The sequence below is a fragment of the Eriocheir sinensis genome, chromosome 57, assembly GCF_024679095.1.
Source record: "Eriocheir sinensis breed Jianghai 21 chromosome 57, ASM2467909v1, whole genome shotgun sequence".
Classification (NCBI taxonomy): Eukaryota; Metazoa; Arthropoda; class Malacostraca; order Decapoda; family Varunidae; genus Eriocheir; species Eriocheir sinensis.
Genome location: NC_066565.1, coordinates 1,697,049 through 1,717,162, shown reverse-complemented (window position 1 = coordinate 1,717,162; position 20,114 = coordinate 1,697,049). Strand labels below are relative to the sequence as shown.

Sequence of the window (20,114 nt, the reverse complement as noted above, 5' to 3'; positions counted from 1 at the left end):
TCCTTCTTCTTCTTCATTTCCTTCCTCTTCCTCCTCCTCCTCCTCCTCTCTACCAGTACTTCTAATAATAATAAACCCCTAATATAACCTCTGCCTTGTTATATATATTCCCTCTTTATTTAATCACTATGACAACAAATATATATAGAGTTTATAACCTAATACCAATCTGTACGCATATCCCTATCCGTTTGTGGAGGTTATGTCTACCAATTTGTACGCATATTAAACGTTCAGCCTCAATAGTTGTTTTGTTTATTTCCAACGTTTATGAGGGAACGTTTTATTTTTTATTTTTCGTAGCGCTATGTAAAAAAACAGGCATAATAATAATAATAATAGCTAATAATAATGATAATAATAATAGCACCCTTTCTAGTAATTTTCCAATCACAATTTTCTACTATTAATTCAACAGGAAATATAGATAGATAGATATAGATAGATAAATCATTGATAGAGTAATAAATTAGAAAAGACACACTACATAGCATATATAGCCCAGCATAATGAAGTAAAAAGTATGGAATTTAAGTACAGTTTTTAAGTAGAGCATTAATTGAAGTATAATATTTTAAGTAGAGAAGAGAAAGAACAACCCTCCACATGTATTACTAGTACAATCACACTCTGTCCTGCCTGGGGGTTGGGAGGGCATGTTCCTCCCTTCTCCCTTGTTGTATGCCTGCAACAATAAACTATCAATTAACAAAAAAAAAGGAGAAAGAGCACTAGTGAGCCGTTACAAAGCCTCAGCCATCCCAGACCCAAGACCATTTCCCCCGCCCTGTGACATCAAGATCAAGCGTTGTTGTTCTGCTGGCGTGCTCCCCGGCGAGGCGAGGCGCTGAGAATTTGGACTCCTCAGTGCCCACACCTTCCATTGTCCTTCCCTGTGACCTGGTGGTGGTGTCCCCGTGCCCTGGTGACCCGTGATGGCCCTGCGCGCGGCGGGCGGGGCGCTGCGGCGGGGGCTGGGGGCGGCCATGGGCGGCGGGCGGCCCCTCGTAGCCCCGCGCCCCACGCCCACACTCACAGGTGAGGCCCACAGTGACAATACTTCTGACATGGCTTGTGTTGTTCATCTCTCCTCGTACCCACGCCCCGAGGAAGTGGGTCAATAAGGGGGCAAAGTCCCTCCCAGTTAGGTGTGATAGGGGCTGGGTGGGGATGCTAGCCTTCTTCTTCTTCTTCTTCTTCTTTTGACCTGTAACGCTTTGTATCGCTTCTTAGGTCCTCCTCCTCTCGTTCCTCCCTTCTTATTCACACAACTTTCTTTTCAGCGTTATGTAATTTTCTAACCTGAAATAAAGCCACTTATATTCACTTATTCAGACATTTGTGCCCTTTTTTCCCAGCACTGCGCGAGGAACACTTTTGCCAACTTTACCATTTTTCTTTCTGTTTCCTTTTTGTCTCCATACAGCCCCAACACCGTGCAGATCGCCCCGTTTTCCTCCTCTAGCCTCCTAGCCCACTCCTCTCCGCCTATTATCATCACTACTCCTGCCACCAACTCCCTTGTGGCGTTGTGGGGCCTAAGTGACTTTTCTTCCTCTGTTTCATGAGGACAAGCTTTTTACTTGTAGAGAATTTGTTTTTCAAGAGTCACTACTAGTTGTGGGGAGTGGGTGAAGGTGGTCGGGGGATTTGGGAAGGCAGTGATTTTTGCAGGGAATAGTTCAGTGACCCTCTTTTTGAAGTGAAGGCAGTGGCTCCCGGGCCTAAAAGATTGAAACAAAAGTCTGCTAAGCTGTGCCAGTCCAGTCCAGTCCAGTCCAGTCCAGTCCAGTCCAGTCCAGTCCAGTCTAGTCCCGTCCAGTCCAGTCCAGTCCAGTCCAGTCCAGTCCAGTCTAGTCCCGTCCAGTCCAGTCCAGTCCAGTCCAGTCCAGTCCAGTCCAGTCCAGTCTAGTCCCGTCCAGTCCAGTCCAGTCTAGTCCCGTCCAGTCCAGTCCAGTCCAGTCCAGTCCAGTCTAGTCCCGTCCAGTCCAGTCCAGTCCAGTCCAGTCTAGTCCCGTCCAGTAGCAGGCGCAGGATTGTCTTTGTAACGGCCCCCACTTATGATCCTGATTCTTGTTTCTTGATTGTTGATAATGATTGATAATTTTATTTTTTATTATTATTTTTTTTACAGCAAAGGAGACAGTTCAAGGGCACAAAAAAAGCAAACATTAATAAAAAAAAGCCCGCTACTCACTGCTCCTAAAATGGACTTCCTTCCTTACCGCCCCGACCCTCCCCCCCACAGCGGGTTGGCAGCAGCCGCCTCAGCGTCACTATGCCATGCGCCTGGAGCTGACGGAACACGGCATCGTTTGGAAGAGGCCGGAGCACGTGCCGTCCTGGAAGCCCGAGAAGTCCGGTGACCTCAAGGCTTACACGGAGGCCAAGGAGGACCGGGTCAAGGTCAAGCTGCTCCCCGGCAAGGCAGTGGTGGAGGAGTGAGTGATTGACCTGATATTTTTTTTATTGATTTTTTGGTGATATTTTTTTTTTTTCTAGCATTTTTCCTTTCATTTATTTCTTATTCTTATTTCTGGTACTTTTCCTTTTTATTTATTTCTTATTCTTATTCTTTTTCTTATTTTTTTATTGATTTCTGGTGATATTTTTTATTTATTTATTTTTATTTCTAGTATTTTTTTCTTTTCATTTATTTCTTATTAATATTTCTGGTACTTTTCCTTTTTCTTTCCTTCTTATTCTTATTTCTTTTTATTTACTTCTCATTTCTATTTCTATCTCAATCCCTTTTTTTATCTATTTCTTATTATTATTTCCAGTGCTAGTTTTCCTTATTTATTTCTTCTTATTTCTTAACATTTCTTTTTCTTATTTTTTATTTTATTTATTCTCTCTCCCCCAGCCTTGACGAGGTGACCAGGCAGCTTCTCTCGCTCAAATTTGGGACGTACAGTGAGAAGGTGCGGGCGTTCCGTTACGACCTCCTGCGCGACATCCAGCGACACCAGTACGACACAGGCTCCATGGAGGTCACCAGTAAGTGTGGGCGAGGTCATGTTTTGAGGTCAAGGTCAAATCAAACTTCTGGATATTTTTTTTTTTCAATTCTTCTTTTTCTTCTTCTTCTGGGTTTTCTTCTTTATCCTCTTCTTTTTTTGCTTCTTCCTCTTCCTCCTTTTCTTCTTCTTCCTCTTCTTTTGTTTCTGTTTCCTCTTCTTCCTCCTCTTCCTCCTTTTCTTCTTCTTCCTCTTCTTTTGCTTCTGTTTCCTCTTCTTCTTCCTCTTCTTTTGTTTTTGTTTCCTCTTCTTCCTCTTCCTCCTCTTCTTCTTAGTTATCATTCTTTTATTTTCCTTTTCCTTCTTTCTTTCATCTTCCTTTTCTTTCTACCTCATCCTGTCTTCATTTTCTTCACTTTTCCATTGTTTTTTTCTATTTCCACTTCTTCCTTTCCTCTCATTCTTTTCTTTCTTTTATAAATCTCTTCCTTCATTTTACATTACTCTATATTTTCTGTTGTTTTTTTCTCTATTTCTCTCCATTCTCTCCCTCTTTATCCAATCCTTCCTTTCCTTCCTCCTTTCCTTTCCATATTTTCCAGTTTTTCCTCCACTTCTCTCCACTCTCTCCCTCTGTATCCAATCCTTCCTTTCCTTCCTCCTTTCCTTTCCATATTTTCCAGTTTTTCCTCCACTTCTCTCCACTCTCTCCCTCTTTATCCAATCCTTCCTTTCATTCCTTCTTTCCTTTCCTAATTATCTCTCTCTTCCTTCATCACAATTACTTCTTCCTATCATCACCACCACCACCACCACTACTACTACTACTACTACTACTACCACTGTTAATCCACCCTTCCACCCCTCCACAGTCGCCATGTTGACCGTCCAAATCCGCAAAGCCCAACAGGAGTTACTGGAGACCAAGAAAGGCAAGAAGCATACCACCAAAAAGCGCGTCACCCTTCAGGAGACAATCGACCGGCGCAAGAAGCTCCTGAAACACCTTCGCCGGATGGATTATAAGCGCTTTGAGTGGCTGATTGAGCGACTTGGAATCCATTACCGCCCGCCTCCGAGGTAAGGATTGAGGGAGGGAAGGAGAAGGAAGAAAGTTGAGAAGAGAAGGAGGGAGGAAGAGGAAGAAGGAGAAGAAGAAAGTATGGAAGAAGGGTGAAAGGAAGAGAAAGATAGGGGGAAGGAAAGGAAGATAAGAGAGAGGAAGGAGGAGGAGGAGAAAGCAGGGAGGAAGAGGAAGAGAAGGAAAAGGAAAGGAAGAGAAGAGAGGAAGATGAGGAAGAGGAAGAAGAAAGAATTGGTGAAAGAGGAAAAAAATATCAAAACAAGAGGAGAGGAAAGAGTAGACATAGCAAAGAGGAAGAAGAAAGGAAGGAAGGAAAGGAAGAAGGGAAGGGAAGGAAGGAAAGAAAGGAAGGGAAGGGAAGGAAGGAAGGAAAGAAGGGAAGGGAAGGAAGGAATGGAGAGAGAGAGAAGTGAAAAAAAAAACATTGATCGAAAGAGAAAAATAAAATAATATGGAATAGATTTTAAGAGAGAGAAGTGAAAAAAAAAACATTGATCGAAAGAGAAAAATAAAATAATATGGAATAGATTTTGAGAGAGAGAGAGAGAGAGAGAGAGAGAGAGAGAGAGAGAGAGAGAGAGAGAGAGAGAGAGACTGAGACTGAGACTGAGACTGAGACTTAGGAACGAAAGGAAGGAAGTAAGAAGTGAAAACAGAGAATTAAATACCAAAAACAGAGATGAAAACATTAAATCACCAACACAATCCAACCAGCTCCCTTCTCACACACAACCAACTCCCTTTCTCCCTTTTTCCAGATACTATCGCTGGGTGACACGGAAGATCTCCCTGCGTCGTCTAGTGCGGCTACACGGGTCGGTGATACGGTCGGAGAGGTTACAGGCCTATAGGGAGGAGCTGGAGGCACAGAAGGAAGGCTATCTTAAGGAGAAGGCCGAGACGTTGACGTGGATTGCCGAGACGGAGAGGAGTTTAGGCCTACCGGTGTCTGTGGAGGTGCCTGAGGGGGTGGCTTCTGGGTCCTCTGCTTCCTCCTCCTCCTCCTCCTCCTCCTCCTCCTCCTCTTCTTCTTCTTAGTGGTCATTTTATTGTGTTGTCTAGAAATGGAATAACGATATCTTTTTTTTTTCTTTTCTACTTTTTCTACTTCCTCTTCCTCCTCCTCTTCTTCTTCTTCTTCTTCTTCTTCTTCTTCTTAGTGGTCATTCTTTTTGTGTTGTCTAGAAATGGCCTAACGATTTTTTTTTTTTTTCATTTGTTCATCTTCTAGTTCCTCTTCCTCCTCCTCCTCCTCTTCTTCTTCTGTGTCTTCTTCCTCTTCTTCTTAATGATTTTTGTGTGTCTAGAAATGTTCGATCTTTTTTTCTATCCTTTCCTTCTTCTTCTTCCTCTTCCTCCTCTTCCTCTTGTAGAAATGGCCTAACTATCTTCTTCCCTTCCCTTTATTTTCTGAAGGGGTTTGAATAGGGAGTGTCTTCATTTCCTTCTTCCTCCTCCTCCTCCTCCTCCTCCTCTTCCGTTTCTTCTCTCTCCTCTTGTTGTTTTGGGCCGCGGCGATCTAGTTGCTTACATGAGCCCTGGTGTCATCCTCCGAGGGCTTCACTTTCTCCTCTTCTTATGGCCATTTTCACAGTCACGTTGTTTGTTTTATCGTTACCAATGGCGGCGATCGACGCTATAATTTTCCATGTGAAACTGGCCTATGGGGTAGTGGTGGCTGCAGAGGAAGGGAGAGCTGTTGAGAATGTGTGGTAAGGTTCAGGGCTAGGCTAACCCCGCAGCCTCCACTACCCCATTGCCCAGTTTTACGTGGAAATACCATAGCAGCGATAACAGCTCTTGGTAATGATCTAAACAAACAAAATGACTGTGAAAGCGACCCTCAGTGATGATACCCTACGCCCCTGTCCACCCAGCAGTGAATGGGTACCAGGTATTAATCGGGGGTTGTGTCCCGTCTCCTGCGATCTGTTCCCTTCTCCTATAATTCCTTCCCCTCCTGTCTCTCTCCGGCATATGACCACAGATGTTGCGCCGACTAAACCAAACTTTCCTCTTCTTAGTGATCATTCTTTTTGTGTTTGGAAAGGCATAACGTCCTGTCTTTTTTTATAATATTCCTCTGATGTAAATAAAGTAGCTATGGATTTGAGTTGTTTTGATATGAGTGAAACAGCAATGGGAGTGATTAACTGTGTGGAATGTAGTTGAAAAAAAAAAATAATTATGATCTATGTGGGAGTTTGGGTATGGGTGGGCAGTTAGAAATAGTTAGGACATTAGATATTAAGGAAAAAGTGGATGTGACTTTTGATATGGGTGGAAGAACAGTAATACCAGTAGTGAAATAGGAGAAATGTAGCACTGAGATGAATTGGACATGTGAAAATAGACAGCAAGGATGTATACAAGAGTGGATATTTGGACATGGGTGGACAGTTAGAAATGGTTAGGACATGTGGGTATGGCTTTTGATATGGTTGTAACTTCAATATTGGGGGTGCTCTGAGATGGTTTGGACATGTGAAAATGGACAGCAAGGATGTATACAAGAGTGGATATTTGGACATGGGTGGACAGTTAGAAATGGTTAGGACATGGGTATGGCTTTTGATATGGGTGTAACTCCAATTGTAGCTGAAGTGGGGTGCTCTGAGGTGATTTGGACATGTGGCAAGAAATAATTAGGATATACATGAAAATTTGGACATGGGTGGACAGTCAGAAATGGTTAGACCACGTGGGTATGGCTTTTGATATGGGCGTAACTTGAATTGTAGCTGAAATGGGGTGCTCTGAGGTGGTTTGGACATGTGAAAAGAGATAATTAGGATGTACACAATAATTTGGATATGGGTGGACAGTTGCAAATAGCTAGGACACGTGGGTATGGCACTGATATGGGTGTAGCTTCAATTGTAGCTGAAATAGGGTGCTCTGAGGTACCCGGTGGTTTGGACATGTGGAAATAAATAATTAGGATATACACGAGAATTTGGACATGGGTGGACAGTTAATGCATGGTTAGGACACGTGCTAGAAACGGAAAGAATGAGTTTGCAAGTTTGAATATGGGTGTAATGGCAATGGAAATAGTTATATATGGGTGAAATGGGGCATATAGGTGATCTGAAATGGTTGATTTGGACACGTGGAAAGAAATAATTACATATATATACGAGAGGAAAAAAAAATAAAGGAAAAGAAGAAGAAGAGAGAGAGAGAGAGAGAGAGAGAGAGAGAGAATGTAGAAAAGGGAAATAAATATAAAAGAAAATACGTAGAGAGTAAGAAATGAAGGAGAGAGAGAGAGAGAGAGAGAGAGTAGAAAAGGGAAATAAATGTCAAAAAAAAAGATACGTAGAGAGAAAGAAAGGAAGGAGAGAGAGAGAGAGAGAGAGAGAGAGAGAGTAGAAAAGGGACATAAATTTCAAAAAAAAATATACTGAGAGAGAAAGAAAGGAAGGAGAGAGAGAGAGAGAGAGAGAGAGAGAGAGAGAGAGAGAGAGAATGTAGAAAAGGGAAATAAATGTAAAAAAAAAATAGAGAAAGAAAGGAAGGAAGGAAAGAGAGAGAGAGAGAGAGAGAGAGAGAGAGAGAGAGAGAGAGAGAGAGAGAGCTAGTTCCCTTCCTACCCCGCGTGACAGTGACCTTACCTCCCTTCCCTCCTCACATTTCCTCCATTTCCTCCACATTTAGCAGGTCAGACCCCACTTTTCCTCCACCCACTTCTTTCCTCCACCTTCCTCCTCCACTTTGACCCATAACAATAGTAAATAGTGGATAAATAACGCCATAAATAAGGAAAATGTTGACTCGCTTCCTCCTTTCTGATGTAAACAAAAGATTGGATCGGGGACTTGTGTGTTTTTTTTTGGTGTTTTTTTTTGGTGTTTTAATTATTTCTTGGTGTTTTATTTGGGTTTTGTGTGTGTTTTTTGAGGGCTTTGTTTGTTTGTTTGTTTGTTCAGGCCGTGTGTGTGTGTGTGTGTGTGTGTGTGTGTGTGTGTGTGTGTGTGTGTGTGTTTCCGGGACTCGTGTTTTATTATTATTATTTATTGGTTTTATTTGTGTTTTATGTGTGTGTTTCTTGAGGGCTTAGTTTGTTTGTTTGTTTGTTTGTTCAGGCTGTGTGTGTGTGTGTGTGTGTGTGTGTGTGTGTGTGTGTGTGTGTGTGTGTGTTTTCCCGGGTTGTATTTTTTTGTGTGTGTTTTATTTCTTGGTTTTATTTGGGTTTTTATGTGTTTTTTGAGGGTTAATTAATTTGTTTGTTGAGTGTGTGTGTGTGTGTGTGTGTGTGTGTGTGTGTGTGTGTGTGTGTGTGTATGTGTGTGTGTGTGTGTGTGTGTGTGTGTGTGTTTTCTGTGTGTGTGTGTGTGTGTTTGTGTTTTCTGTGTGCGTGTGTGTTTTCTGTGTGTGTGTGTGTGTGTGTGTGTGTGTGTGTGTTTTATGGGTTCCATTTTTATATACATGGTGTTTTATCTCTCGTCTTGGGTTATATTTTAGCGGAATTATGTTTTATTTGGTTTAAGATAACATGGTGCGGCTAGCATGGCGGTGGCTTGCCCGACCATCATGAAACGGGTGTAATTCTGGATATTTACCTCTTCCGCCACCATCTCATTCCTTTCCGTTCCCTTCCGTTGGGCCACTCCTCTGTACTCTATTCAGGACCAGTATGTAGCGGGCTTTTTTTTCATTATTATTATTATTATTTCTTTTTTTACGCCCTTGAACCGTCTCCTCTGCTGTAAAAAGAAAAAAAAAAAGATAGTCGTTTAACCCGGTAGCAGCGTGGATCATGATTCTTAATGGTCCCTCCAAGCGAGAAAAATGAGAAAAAATCACCCCTCACACAAACCATTTCATAATATATATCAAAGCATTTGTGATCAGATTATGTATCATCTATTTTTGGGGGGTTTATACCATGGCACAAATTTGGCCCGTCGCTGCTACACGGTAAAGCCACAAATTTGGCCCGTCGCTGCTACACGGTAAAGCCACAAATTTGGCCCGTCGCTGCTACACGGTAAAGCCACAAATTTGGCCCGTCGCTGCTACACGGTAAAGCCACAAATTTGGCCCGTCGCTGCTACACGGTAAAGCCTCAAACTTGACCCGTTGCTGCTACACAGTAAAGCCAGAAATTTGGCCTGTTGCTGCTACACGGTAAAGCCACAAATTTGGCCCGTCGCTGCTACACGGTAAAGCCACAAATTTGGTCTGTCGCTGCTACGGTAAAGGCACAAATTTGGCCCGTCGCTGCTACACGGTAAAGCCAGAAATTTGGCCTGTTGCTGCTACACGGTAAAGCCACAAACTTGACCCGTTGCTGCTACACGGTAAAGCCACAAATTTGGGTCTGCTGCTACGACGCATACAAATTTGGTCCGTCGCTGCTACGGTAAAGCCTAAATTTATTCGTCGCTGCTACGGTAAAGCCAAATTTGGCTTACCGTGTAAACCACAAATTTGGCTACACGGTAAAGCCACAAATTTGCGCTGCTACACGGTAAAGCCACAAATTTGGCCCGTCGCTGCTACACGGTAAAGCCAAATTTGGCCCGTCGCTGCTACACGGTAAAGCCAAATTTGTGCTACACGTTAAAGCCACAAATTTGTCCATCCTCTGCTACACGTTAAAGCCAAAAATTTGGCCCGTCGCTGCTACACGGTAAAGCCACAAATTTGGCCCGTCGCTGCTACATAAAAAACTCAATTTGGTCTGCTCCATAAGCTCCTTCTTCTCCACAAATTTGGCCAACTGGGTTACCCATGTACTGCTCCATAAACTCCTTCTTCTCCCTCACTAAACGTATCACAACCCACTTAAACACATTAGCCCTTAAACAGCAGTGGAACTCTATATAGACGGTCCAAAATTCAGTCACTCAGTTTTGTTTGGCAGAAATATAACACATACAGACTGCTGCAGTAGAATCCATATACGGACGATATGTAACCGGGTAACAGCGACGGGCCAAATTTGTGGCTTTACCGTGTAGCAGCGATGGGCCAAATTTGTGGCTTTACCGTGTTGCAGTGACGGGCCAAATTTGTGGCTTTCCCGTGTAGCAGTGACAGGCCAAATTTGTGGTTTTCCTGTGTAGCAGCAACGGGCCAAATTTGTGGATTTACCATGTAGCAACGACGGGCCAAATTTGTGGCTTTACCGTGTAGCAGTGACAGGCCAAATTTGTGGCTTTACCGTGTAGCAGTGATGGGGCAAATTTGTGGCTTTACCGTGTAGCAGCGACGGGCCAAATTTGTGGCTTTACCGTGTAGCAGCGACGGGCCAAATTTGTGGCTTTACCGTGTAGCAGCGACGGGCCAAATTTGTGCCATGATATAAACCCCCTAAAATAGATGATACATAAACTAATCACAAATGCTTTGATATATATTATGAAATGGTTTGTGGGAGTGATGATTTTTTCTCATTTTTCTCGCTTGGAGGGACCATTAAGAAACATGATCCCTGCTGCTACCGGGTTAAGCCATGGAGTAGATTTTTTTTGCAGCAGCAGCAGCAGGAGAAAGAAAACAATAATGAAAAAAAGCCCACAAAAAACAAAAAAAAAGCCTGTCTAGTGTCCAAGCAGCTGTTGTTCTTTGAGTTTAAAATTAATTCCACCTACACTAACCACATTTTTTTTCTTCCATTCCAGAACAAGTGCAAGGTCCACACAAACAGCCGTCCCTTGTGTGTGTGTGTGTGTGTGTGGGTGTGTGTGTGTGTGCGTCTATGCGTGTGTACATGTGTGCGTTGCTTTGCGTTGACCAGCTAACCGTGGTGGTGTGGCTGTGTGGCTGTGAGGGCGACCGCGGCTGTGGTGGTGGTGGCGCCATGGTTGTATTTCCACACCACCACCACCAACACCACCACCACCACTAACAGGATATATACACCATTCCGCCACCATCATCACCATCAGCATCTCCGCACCTGTTTATTAAGGTAAGGAAAGGGATTTTTTTTTTTTTTAATTATTTTTTTTTCTTGTATTTTCTTTGTCTTTCTTTTCTTCTTTCTTTTTTTCTTCTTTGTTTTGTTCTTTTTTTTATCCATTTTTCCTGTTTTTTTTTCCTTTCCTCTCATTTTCCTTTTCCTTGTCTTTCTTTTCCTTCTTTTCCTTTTTTTCTTAATTTTCTTCTTTGTCTTGTTCTCTTTTATCCATTTTTCCTGTTTTTTCCTTTCCTTTTATGGCATTTTCCTTTTCCTTGTCTCTCTTTTCCTTCTTTTTTTCCTCTTTCTTCTTTGTCTTCTCCTTTTCTTCATCTTCTTGTCTCCTTCTCTTTATCATCATTATTTTCTTCTCTTTTCTTCTTTTTCTTCTTTTGTTATCCTTTTCCTTATTGGTTTTGTTCTTTCCTGTTTTCTTTTAATTATTTTCTTCTTTGTCTTCTTTTAATCATCTTCATCTAATTGTTGTTGTTGTTGTTGTTGTTGTTGTTGTTGTTGTCTTTCATCATCATCATTTCTTTTTTTATATTCTCTTTTTCATCAATTTCTTTTCTTCTTTTTCTTCACCATATTCTTCTTTTTCTTCATCATCTTCCTTTTCATCATCTTCTTCTTCTTCACCTTCTTCTTCTTCTTCTTCTTCTTCATTTTCTTCTTCTTCTTTTTCTTCTTCTTCTTCATCATCATTTTCTTCTTCTTCTTCTTCATTTTCTTCTTCTTCTTCTTTTTCTTCTTCTTCATCTTCATCATCGTTTTCTTCTTCTTCTTCTTCTTCTTCTTCTTCTTCTTCTTCTTCCTCCTCCTTTTCATCTTCTTCTTCTTCTTCATCATTTTCTTCTTCTTTTTCTTCGTAGATTTGGAATATAACTAAAGTCTCCCCTTATCAATTCTGTCAGTCTGAAGAACCTTGGCTGGGGGGGGTGGGGGTGGGGGGGGGGGCACTGCTCTAACCCGGATGTCACGTGCTGAAGGGGAAAAAAAAGATAGATGGAAGGAAAGAAGGGAAGGAAAAGAAGGAAGGAAGGATAGAAGGAAGGAAGGATAGGGAGGAAAAGGTTTAGGGAAAATAAATGATAGAAATGAAGGAAGGAAGGAAGGAAAAGAAGGAGGTATGGAAGGAAAAGAAGGAAGGAAGGAAGGAAGTATGGAAGGAAGGATAGAAAGAAGGAAGTATGGAAGGAAAAGAAGGAAGGAAGGATAGGGAGGAAAAGGTGGAGGGAAAATAAATGATAGAAATGAAGGAAATGAGACGGAAAAGAAGGAAAGAAGAAAGGAAGAAAGGAAAGAGAGAAGGAAGAAAGGAATTAACTTAGTGAAAAAGAATGAATGAAGGAAGGAAGGAAGGAAGGAAGAAGGAAGTCCAGTTTCTCGTCCTTCCCCTCCACCTCTCTCTCTCTCTCTCTCTCTCTCTCTCTCTCTCTCTCTCTCTCTCTCTCTCTCTCTCTCTCTCGTCTTCAGTCGGCATTGAGACGTGATCGGGGAAGGTTGCTCTCTCTCTCTCTCTCTCTCTCTCTCTCTCTCTCTCTCTCTCTCTCTCTCTCTCTCTCTCTCGTCTTCGGCATTGAGACGTGATCGGGGAAGGTTGCATGCCAGAGGACTCATCCCTTCCTGTCAAACCAGTTCCCGCGTGACCATTTCCACTTAGAGGTAACACGCCCTTCCCAGAGGTCCCGCAAGCCCGTATTCTTCGCCCGTTTGAAAATCCTATCGTAGAAGTTCTTGGTGGAGTTTGCATGGAGTGTTTTGTTATACCAGTGATAGTTTAACATGACTTCTGAATCTTGTAAAGGAAAATCACTTATGAAAACCCTTCACAGAGGTTCCGCAAGTCCGTTTTCTTAGCCTGTTTGAAAATCCTATCGTAGAAGTTCTTGGTGGAGTTTGCATGGAGTGTTTTGTTATACCAGTGATAGTTTAACATGGCTTCTGAATCTTGTATGGGAAAATCACCTATGAAAACCCTTCCCAGAGGTTCCGCAAGTCCGTTTTCTTAGCCTGTTTGAAAATCCTATCGTAGAAGTTCTTGGTGGAGTTTTCATGGAGTGTTTTATGATGGCAGTGATAGTTTGATATGGCTTCTGAAGCTTGTACGGGAAATTAATTAAGCCACCCCTGATAACCCCGGTGAATCATATATCTGTGGCCTTGGGAAACACGTATAATTGGGAGCTTCATACGTTTTAAGAATTTGGACCTAGTAGTGATTGTTCCATAGAGTGATAGTTGTACACGACTTCTGAATACTGAACAGGATAGTCACGCTTAATTGATAACCCGGTGAATCATATATCTGTGACATTGGGAAACATCTTCTTCTTCTTCTTCTTCTTTTTCTTCTTCTTCTTCCTTTTCATCATCTTCTTTTTCTTCTTCTTCTTCCTTTTCATCATCTTCTTTTTCCTTTTCATCACCTTCTTTTCCTTCTTCTTCTTCTTCTTCTTCTTCTTCTTCTTCTTCTTCTTCTTCTTCTTCTTCTTCTTCATCATCATCATCATCAGCAGCAGCAAAAATAGATTCAAGAAAGGACGAAAATGGGACACACACACACACACACACACACACACACACACACACACACACACACACACAAGGACGTTTCGCTTCACTAACGTCCTTCCTACATACAATCATACAAAGGAACGTTCCGAGAGTGTCTTAAACGTTTATATATATTAAGGAAAGAAATGAAGATAAATTAAATACACTTACACTATGACATGAGATAGAGATGATGGTGAAAATGGTGTTTGTTATAGCTATTCTGGTGATGGTGTTGATGGTAGTAGAGCATATCAATACCACATCCTTTACGTAAACAAACAAACAAACAAACAAACAAAAACGAATCAAAGAAAACGTTAAGATGGTGAGATCACGTGGTCATAATGTAAACAAAGAGATGTGTGTGTGTGTATGTATGTGTGTGTGTATGTATGTGTGTGTGTGTGTGTGTGTGTGTGTGTGTGTGTGTGTGTGTGTGTGTGTGTGATGGACAGGAAATAGAGAGAGGATAGAGAGAGAGAGAGAGAGAGAGTATAGGTAATGGTCAGTCTTTCTTTGTTTATAGTTACCTTGAAGTGTGTGTGTGTGTGTGTGTGTGTGTGTGTGTGTGTGTGTGTGTGTGTGTGTGTGTGCTACATTATAACTAGAGCGTGGTGGTGATGTTGTAGTAGTAGTAGTAGTAGTAGTAGTAGTAATAGTAATAGTAGTAGTAGTAGTAGCGGGCTTTTTATTCATTAGTTTTTTTTTTTTTTTACGCCCTTGCACTGTCTCCTCTGCTGTAAAAAAATAGTAGTAGTAGCAGTAGTAGTAGTAGTAGTAGTAGTAGTTGCTTCTCACATCTACACACGCAATCTTTTCAAAACAGGTAGGAGAAAGTTAACCTGTGTGTGTGTGTGTGTGTGTGTGTGTGTGTGTGTGTGTGTAGGTGGACGCAGGTGTAGCGGCCTTCATGTGTGTCTGGGAGGCGCACTCTCTCCCACACACACACACACACACACACACACACACACACACACACACACACAGGCTTAACCTTCTTTGATAATAGTACCCAACCTGACTGTCTCTCTCTCTCTCTCTCTCTCTCTCTCTCTCTCTCTCTCTCTCTCTCTCTCTCTCTCTCTCTCTCTCTCTCTCTCTTATTTATGGCGTTATTTATATATTTACAAACTTATTTACTATTTTCCATCATCACCACCGCCATCCTCCTCCTCCTCCTCATCATCATCATCATCATCATCAGTCTCACACTCGTCACCGTTGCAAAAGAGGACTGACTTATTATCTCACAGTGTTGCGTCGTGGGAATTTATCGTGTTTATTGTGGCTGTTATTGCTGTCAAAGTATATATATAGCAGAGTGTGAGGAAATGCCTGGGAACGTGTGTGTGTGTGTGTGTGTGTGTGTGTGTGTGTGTGTGTGTGTGTGTGTGTGTGTGTTCTCCCTTCCTCTCCCTTTCCTCCCTACCTCCTGCTTTTCCCTCTCCCTCTTTCTTCATACCTCTCCTTTCTCCTTCCATTCATGTATCTTTCTCTCTCTCTCTCTCTCTCTCTCTCTCTCTCTCTCTCTCTCTCTCTCTCTCTCTCTCTCTCTCTGTATTATACGTGTTCATCTCTCTCCTCTCATCCTATCCCTTTCTCTCTCTCCCTCGTCCCCCAGGGCATGCAGTGAGGATGACGCGGACAGGGGGCCATGGCGGGGGAGGCGGCGGGGGCAGCAGCAGTAGTGGCGGGGGCCTCAGCGGGGGTGGGGGGTGCGCGCCGCGGCCCCTCAACGCCGTGCAGCTGGAGCACCCCTCGCACACCGGCACGCTGCTCTACGGCCTCAACGCCCTCCGCTGCAAGGGGCTGCTGCTGGACGTGACGCTCAGGGCCGGCGGCCAGGCCTTCACGGTGCGGACGTGGGCATGGGTGTGGGTGTGGGAGGGGTGGGGGGATGGTTGAACATTGTGTATGTATATAAAGCAAATATATAAAAAATAGTTGTATATAGACCGTAACAATGTGTATTATTCTCTCTCTCTCTCTCTCTCTCTCTCTGTGTTCAGGCCCACCGCGTGGTGCTGGCGTCCTGCAGCGACTACTTCCGCGCCATGTTCACGGACGAGATGCGGGAGCGCGGGCAGGCGGAGATCAGCCTCAACGGGGTGAGCGCGGCGGGCCTGCACTGCCTGCTGGAGTACGCCTACACCAGCAGGCTGTCCCTCAACCTGGCCAACGTTCAGGACGTGCTGGCCGCCGCGGCGCACGTGCAGGTGCTCACCGTGGTGGAGGCCTGCTCCAACTACCTGCAGGTGGGTGCCGGGGGGTGACGGGCGGGGGGTGAAGGTGACGTGGTGCAGCACCAGTAGTATTGTAGCATATATGGTGATAGTGACGGGCGGGGGTGTCGCCTGCAGGCCCAGCTGGACCTGGACAACTGCGTGGACGTGGCCACCATCGCCGAGACGTACTCGCTGCACGGGCTGCGGCGCCGCGTCTACGCCTTCATGAGCTCCCACCTGCACCTACTGAGCAAGATGCCGGACTTCCAGCGGCTGACGGTGGTGCAGCTGCTGCACCTGTTGTCCTGCGACTACCCGGTGGACTGCAGCGAGGGCCAGGTGCTGCTGACCGTGGCGGGCTGGCTGGCCCACGCCCCCGCCGAGCGTGGACGCCACGCCCCCGCCCTGCTGCGAGCCCTCAACCTGCACGAGGTGCCGCCCCACGCCCTGGAGCACGCCGCGCGCCTGCCGGGCCTGGCCGAGCCGCTGCGGGCCGTGCAGCGGGCCCTGGGCCTGGGGCGCGGCGGCGGCGGTACCCCGGCGCCGCCCACGGGCCTGGTCAACTCCCGCGGGCTGGAGCTGGCGGTGGTGAAGGTGGGCGGCTTCAGCATCGGCGGCATCACCAACGAGATCACGTACTTCCTGCCGTCCGCCGGCCGCTGGCGCCACCTGACCACCATCCCGCACGTGGAGCAGTGCAACTACGGCACGGCGGTGCTGGCCAACCAGCTCTACGTCATCGGCGGCTGCTTCAACCAGGCGCTGCAGGAGAACATCCACCCCTTCGGCTTCCGCTACAACCCGCACCACAACAAGTGGACCACCATGGCGCCCATGCACCGCGAGCGATGCCGCTTCTCCCTCACCGTGCTGGCGGGTCTGCTCTACGCCGTGGGCGGCGCCTCAGAGGCCGCAGACGACGGCGCCGCCGAGGACGAGAGTCTGTGCGAGGCGTACAACCCCGCCACGGACGCCTGGACGCCCGTGGCGGGGCTGCCAGGCGCGCGGGCGCAGCACGGGGCGGCGGCGCTGGACGGGCTGCTGTACGTGACGGGCGGCCTGGAGGGCGAGCGCGTGCTGGCCTCCTGCTACGCCTACAGCCCCGCGGCGGGCACCTGGCTGCCGCACGCATCCATGCTGACGCCGCGCGCCGACCACGCCTGCGTGACGCACGCGGGGCGCCTGTACGTGTGCGGCGGCTGGTACGAGGAGGAGGCGGGCAACACGCGCGTGCTGGCGGACACGGTGGACTGCTACGACCCGCGCGCCGACGCCTGGAGCGTGGTGACGCGCGTGCCCACGCCGCGCTACCACGCCGGCATCCTGGTGGTGGACGGCAAGCTCTACGTGGTGGGCGGCTTCCACTCCGACGCCACCTTCGACCGCGCCACGGGCGTCATCGAGTGCTACGACCTGGAGGCGGGCCGCTGGGGCACGGAGCAGCCCTACCCGCAGGACATCTGGGAGCACGTGTGCGTGCCGCTCTACGTGCCGCGCTGCCGCGACGACATGGACGTGCTGGCCACGGGGAAGTAGTGCCCCCCCCCCCGACACACAGGCGGACGTGTTATAGGAACCTGAAGGCGCCCGCACTAATCCTGTGCTCCTGTCTTGGGTTCAGCTGTCCTCACACACACCCTTCCTGCGACGGCTGATTTCTTTCCACTCTCCTTCCTCCTCTCGTGGATTTGCTGCTGGATTCTGAGCAGGTCGGCGTTCACCTTGTCCCGCTGCTCAGTGAGGGCACTCACCTTTCCTCCCCTCTCCTCCACTCCTTGGAACACACTGTCCGTGAACACCAAGAAGCCATTGACCAAGGCAAAGAATCTCTTGCTCCTCTTAGGCCTAGGGTTGAAGATCTCTTCAACCCTAAGCCTAAGGTCATATTGTGATGTGTAAATATATTGGGTTGAAGAGATCCACCTGCCTGAATGTGTCGTCCTCAAACATCAGCTTGAACCCTTCCAGCTGTGTACAGCCAGCACATGGCTCCCAGGCACTCCTTGGGGCTCTGAGTGGAGTCCAGCTGGGGCGGGATCTGGGAACATTTTTCAAGGTTGACTCCAGTATCCTTCAGGAAGTTAAGATCTATCTCTTGTACCAAATCAGGCTTGAGTTGATGCAGATCCTGAACGCTTATCTTCTTGTCCCAGATGCTGCCTATGACCTTGACGAAGTGCTCATCAGAGTGCCCATTCATGACGGTGCTGGAGGCTTGGGACGCCCGGGGATGTCTGAAGCCTGTGCTGGATGGCCTGGATAGCTAGTATTAGCCCCCCCCCCCCCCCTCTTTTTTTTTCTTTTTTTTAAGACAAGGGAGACAGCTCAAGGGCACACACAAAAAGGAAACAATAATAAAAGAAAGCCCGCTACTTGCTGCTCCTAAAAAGAATCCAAAGATGTGGCTGAAAGAGAGGTCAGTTTCGGAAGGAGAGGTGTCCAGATATCCTAACACTTTGGCAGCCCCTCCTCAGTGTTTGGATACAGCAGCGCCGCCCAGACCAACACACACAGGCGTCTCCACAGGTGTCTTAAGGGGCTATTACACTGGGCAAATTTTCCGTGGATCTTCAGTCAAACCACGATTTCCGCTGGCGTGGTTTTCTGACATGTCCACGATCTTCCAAAGCTACGGTAGATTTCACCGAAGGACGACGGTATCACTCACCATCATCATCAGCAGAAATAACAAGAAACAAATGAGAACCACACTAGCGGAAATCATGGTTTGACTGAAGGTCCACGGAAAATTTGCCCAGTGTGACAGCCCCTTTACCCAGCGATAGGCCACAGGTGTGAAAGGCTCTTCAAGACAACCTGCCGTGCTCAAGACAACTGATTCAGGTTACGAGTGAACCATGAAACCAGACACAGAAGGTGGGAGTGGTAGGTAAAGCAAATGAGTTATATAATGAATAAATTTAAATATACCAAGGAACACAAAGGGAGAGTTTCACAGTTCCCCATGATCGGTTAGTAAGCTCCCAAACCAATACCAGAGCCCTCGAAATTTCCTCGTATAGTGTCTGGTGTTTATATTAACGTCCACAAATTTGATGAAACTATACAGGAAAAGTCTCGTGTATTTACTGTGGCATCGAAGATCTCCCCATTTTGGATTGTATGGGATTCTAGAGTTTGGTTCGGGCTGTTACGAAGACACTGTGTTGGGCTGTGGAATCGGCTCAAAGTGAAAAGTTGTTTGGTGGGTGAAAAGAGATGACGCATGCGATATGGATGGATAGTGTGACAGAAGAAGGTTGTGTTAGATGAAGAAAATAAGTAAAATAATGAACAAATGTAAATATACCGGGGAACGCAAAGTGAAAAGTGGTTTGGTGGGTGGAAAAGAGATGACGCATGTGATATGGATGGATGGTGTGACGGAAGAAGGTTTTGTTAGGTTAAGAAAATGAGTAAAATAATGAACAAATGTAAATATACCGGGGAACGCAAAGTAGAAAATGGTTTGGTGGGTGAAAAGTAGATGAAAAATGTGATATAGATTGATGGTGTGACAGGACGAAACAAAATAAAACAAAAAAATGGAGAAACAGAAGTTGGAGAAATTGAGACTGAAGGAAAATGGAAAAAACAGGGACAGGAAAATGACAGAAAAACAGAAGATGGAGAAGAAATAAAACAGGAAAACAGGGAAAACATGACGATGAAGAAATAAAACAGGAAAAAAACAGGGAAAACATGACGATGAAGAAATAAAACAGGAAAAAAACAGGGAAAACATGACGATGAAGAAATAAAACAGGAAAAAAACAGGGAAAACATGACGATGAAGAAATAAAACAGGAAAAAAACGGAAAACATGACGATGAAGAAATAAAACAGGCAAAAAACAGGGAAAACATGACGATGAAGAAATAAAACAGGAAAAAAAACAGGGAAAACAAATGACGAAGTAGAAAACAAGACAAAAAAACAGGGAAAACAGGAAAAGAAGCAGAAAATACGAGAAAAAAACAAAAAACAGAAAATAAAACAGAAAAAACAGGAGATGAAAGCTGAAAATGGGACAGGAAAACAGAAAAAAACACAAAATAAAACAGGGAATGAAAAAACGGTAAAAAAACACACATACAGAACACTTAAAGAAAACAAAAGGTGTGTGAGTGAGTGCGTGTGTGTGTGTGTGTGTAGGTCTGGGTAAGAACTACACCAGCCCCCTCTACATCAGACCACTTAGCAAAGTCCCCGGTTAAAATGACAAAGAAAATAATAAGAAAACGTAAATACTCACACACACTATTTTATCCTCAGTTTTCCGCCACCCTATCCATTCACTGTGACAATACTTTTTTGCCCGTGTGTACGAGCGATGAAGATACTTTTTTGGCCATGTCCGATTGTGGTGGCGATGA

The 20,114-nt window shown here is 45.4% G+C and overlaps 2 protein-coding genes across 3 annotated transcripts; both read left to right on the top strand.

The window, feature by feature from the left end:
* The first annotated feature begins 782 nt into the window (after window positions 1-782).
* Window positions 783-6,124, top strand: LOC126984500 (28S ribosomal protein S15, mitochondrial-like). Its single transcript, XM_050838216.1, has 5 exons — window positions 783-1,038; window positions 2,249-2,441; window positions 2,867-3,000; window positions 3,833-4,040; window positions 4,803-6,124. The coding sequence occupies exons 1-5, from the start codon at window positions 936-938 to the stop codon at window positions 5,080-5,082; spliced, it is 918 nt and encodes a 305-aa protein (XP_050694173.1). The 5' UTR covers window positions 783-935; the 3' UTR covers window positions 5,083-6,124.
* A 1,482-nt stretch (window positions 6,125-7,606) lies between these two features.
* On the top strand, window positions 7,607-19,521 carry LOC126984499 (kelch-like protein 26). Of its 2 annotated transcripts, XM_050838215.1 has the most exons (7): window positions 7,607-7,707; window positions 10,677-10,966; window positions 15,135-15,367; window positions 15,523-15,768; window positions 15,874-18,264; window positions 18,532-18,997; window positions 19,132-19,521. In XM_050838215.1, the coding sequence occupies exons 3-5, from the start codon at window positions 15,149-15,151 to the stop codon at window positions 17,272-17,274; spliced, it is 1,866 nt and encodes a 621-aa protein (XP_050694172.1). In that variant the 5' UTR covers window positions 7,607-7,707; window positions 10,677-10,966; window positions 15,135-15,148; the 3' UTR covers window positions 17,275-18,264; window positions 18,532-18,997; window positions 19,132-19,521. The 2 variants fall into 2 exon arrangements, with proteins under 2 accessions (XP_050694172.1, XP_050694171.1); XM_050838214.1 differs by having other exon boundaries at window positions 15,874-18,997.
* Window positions 19,522-20,114: the final 593 nt, after the last annotated feature.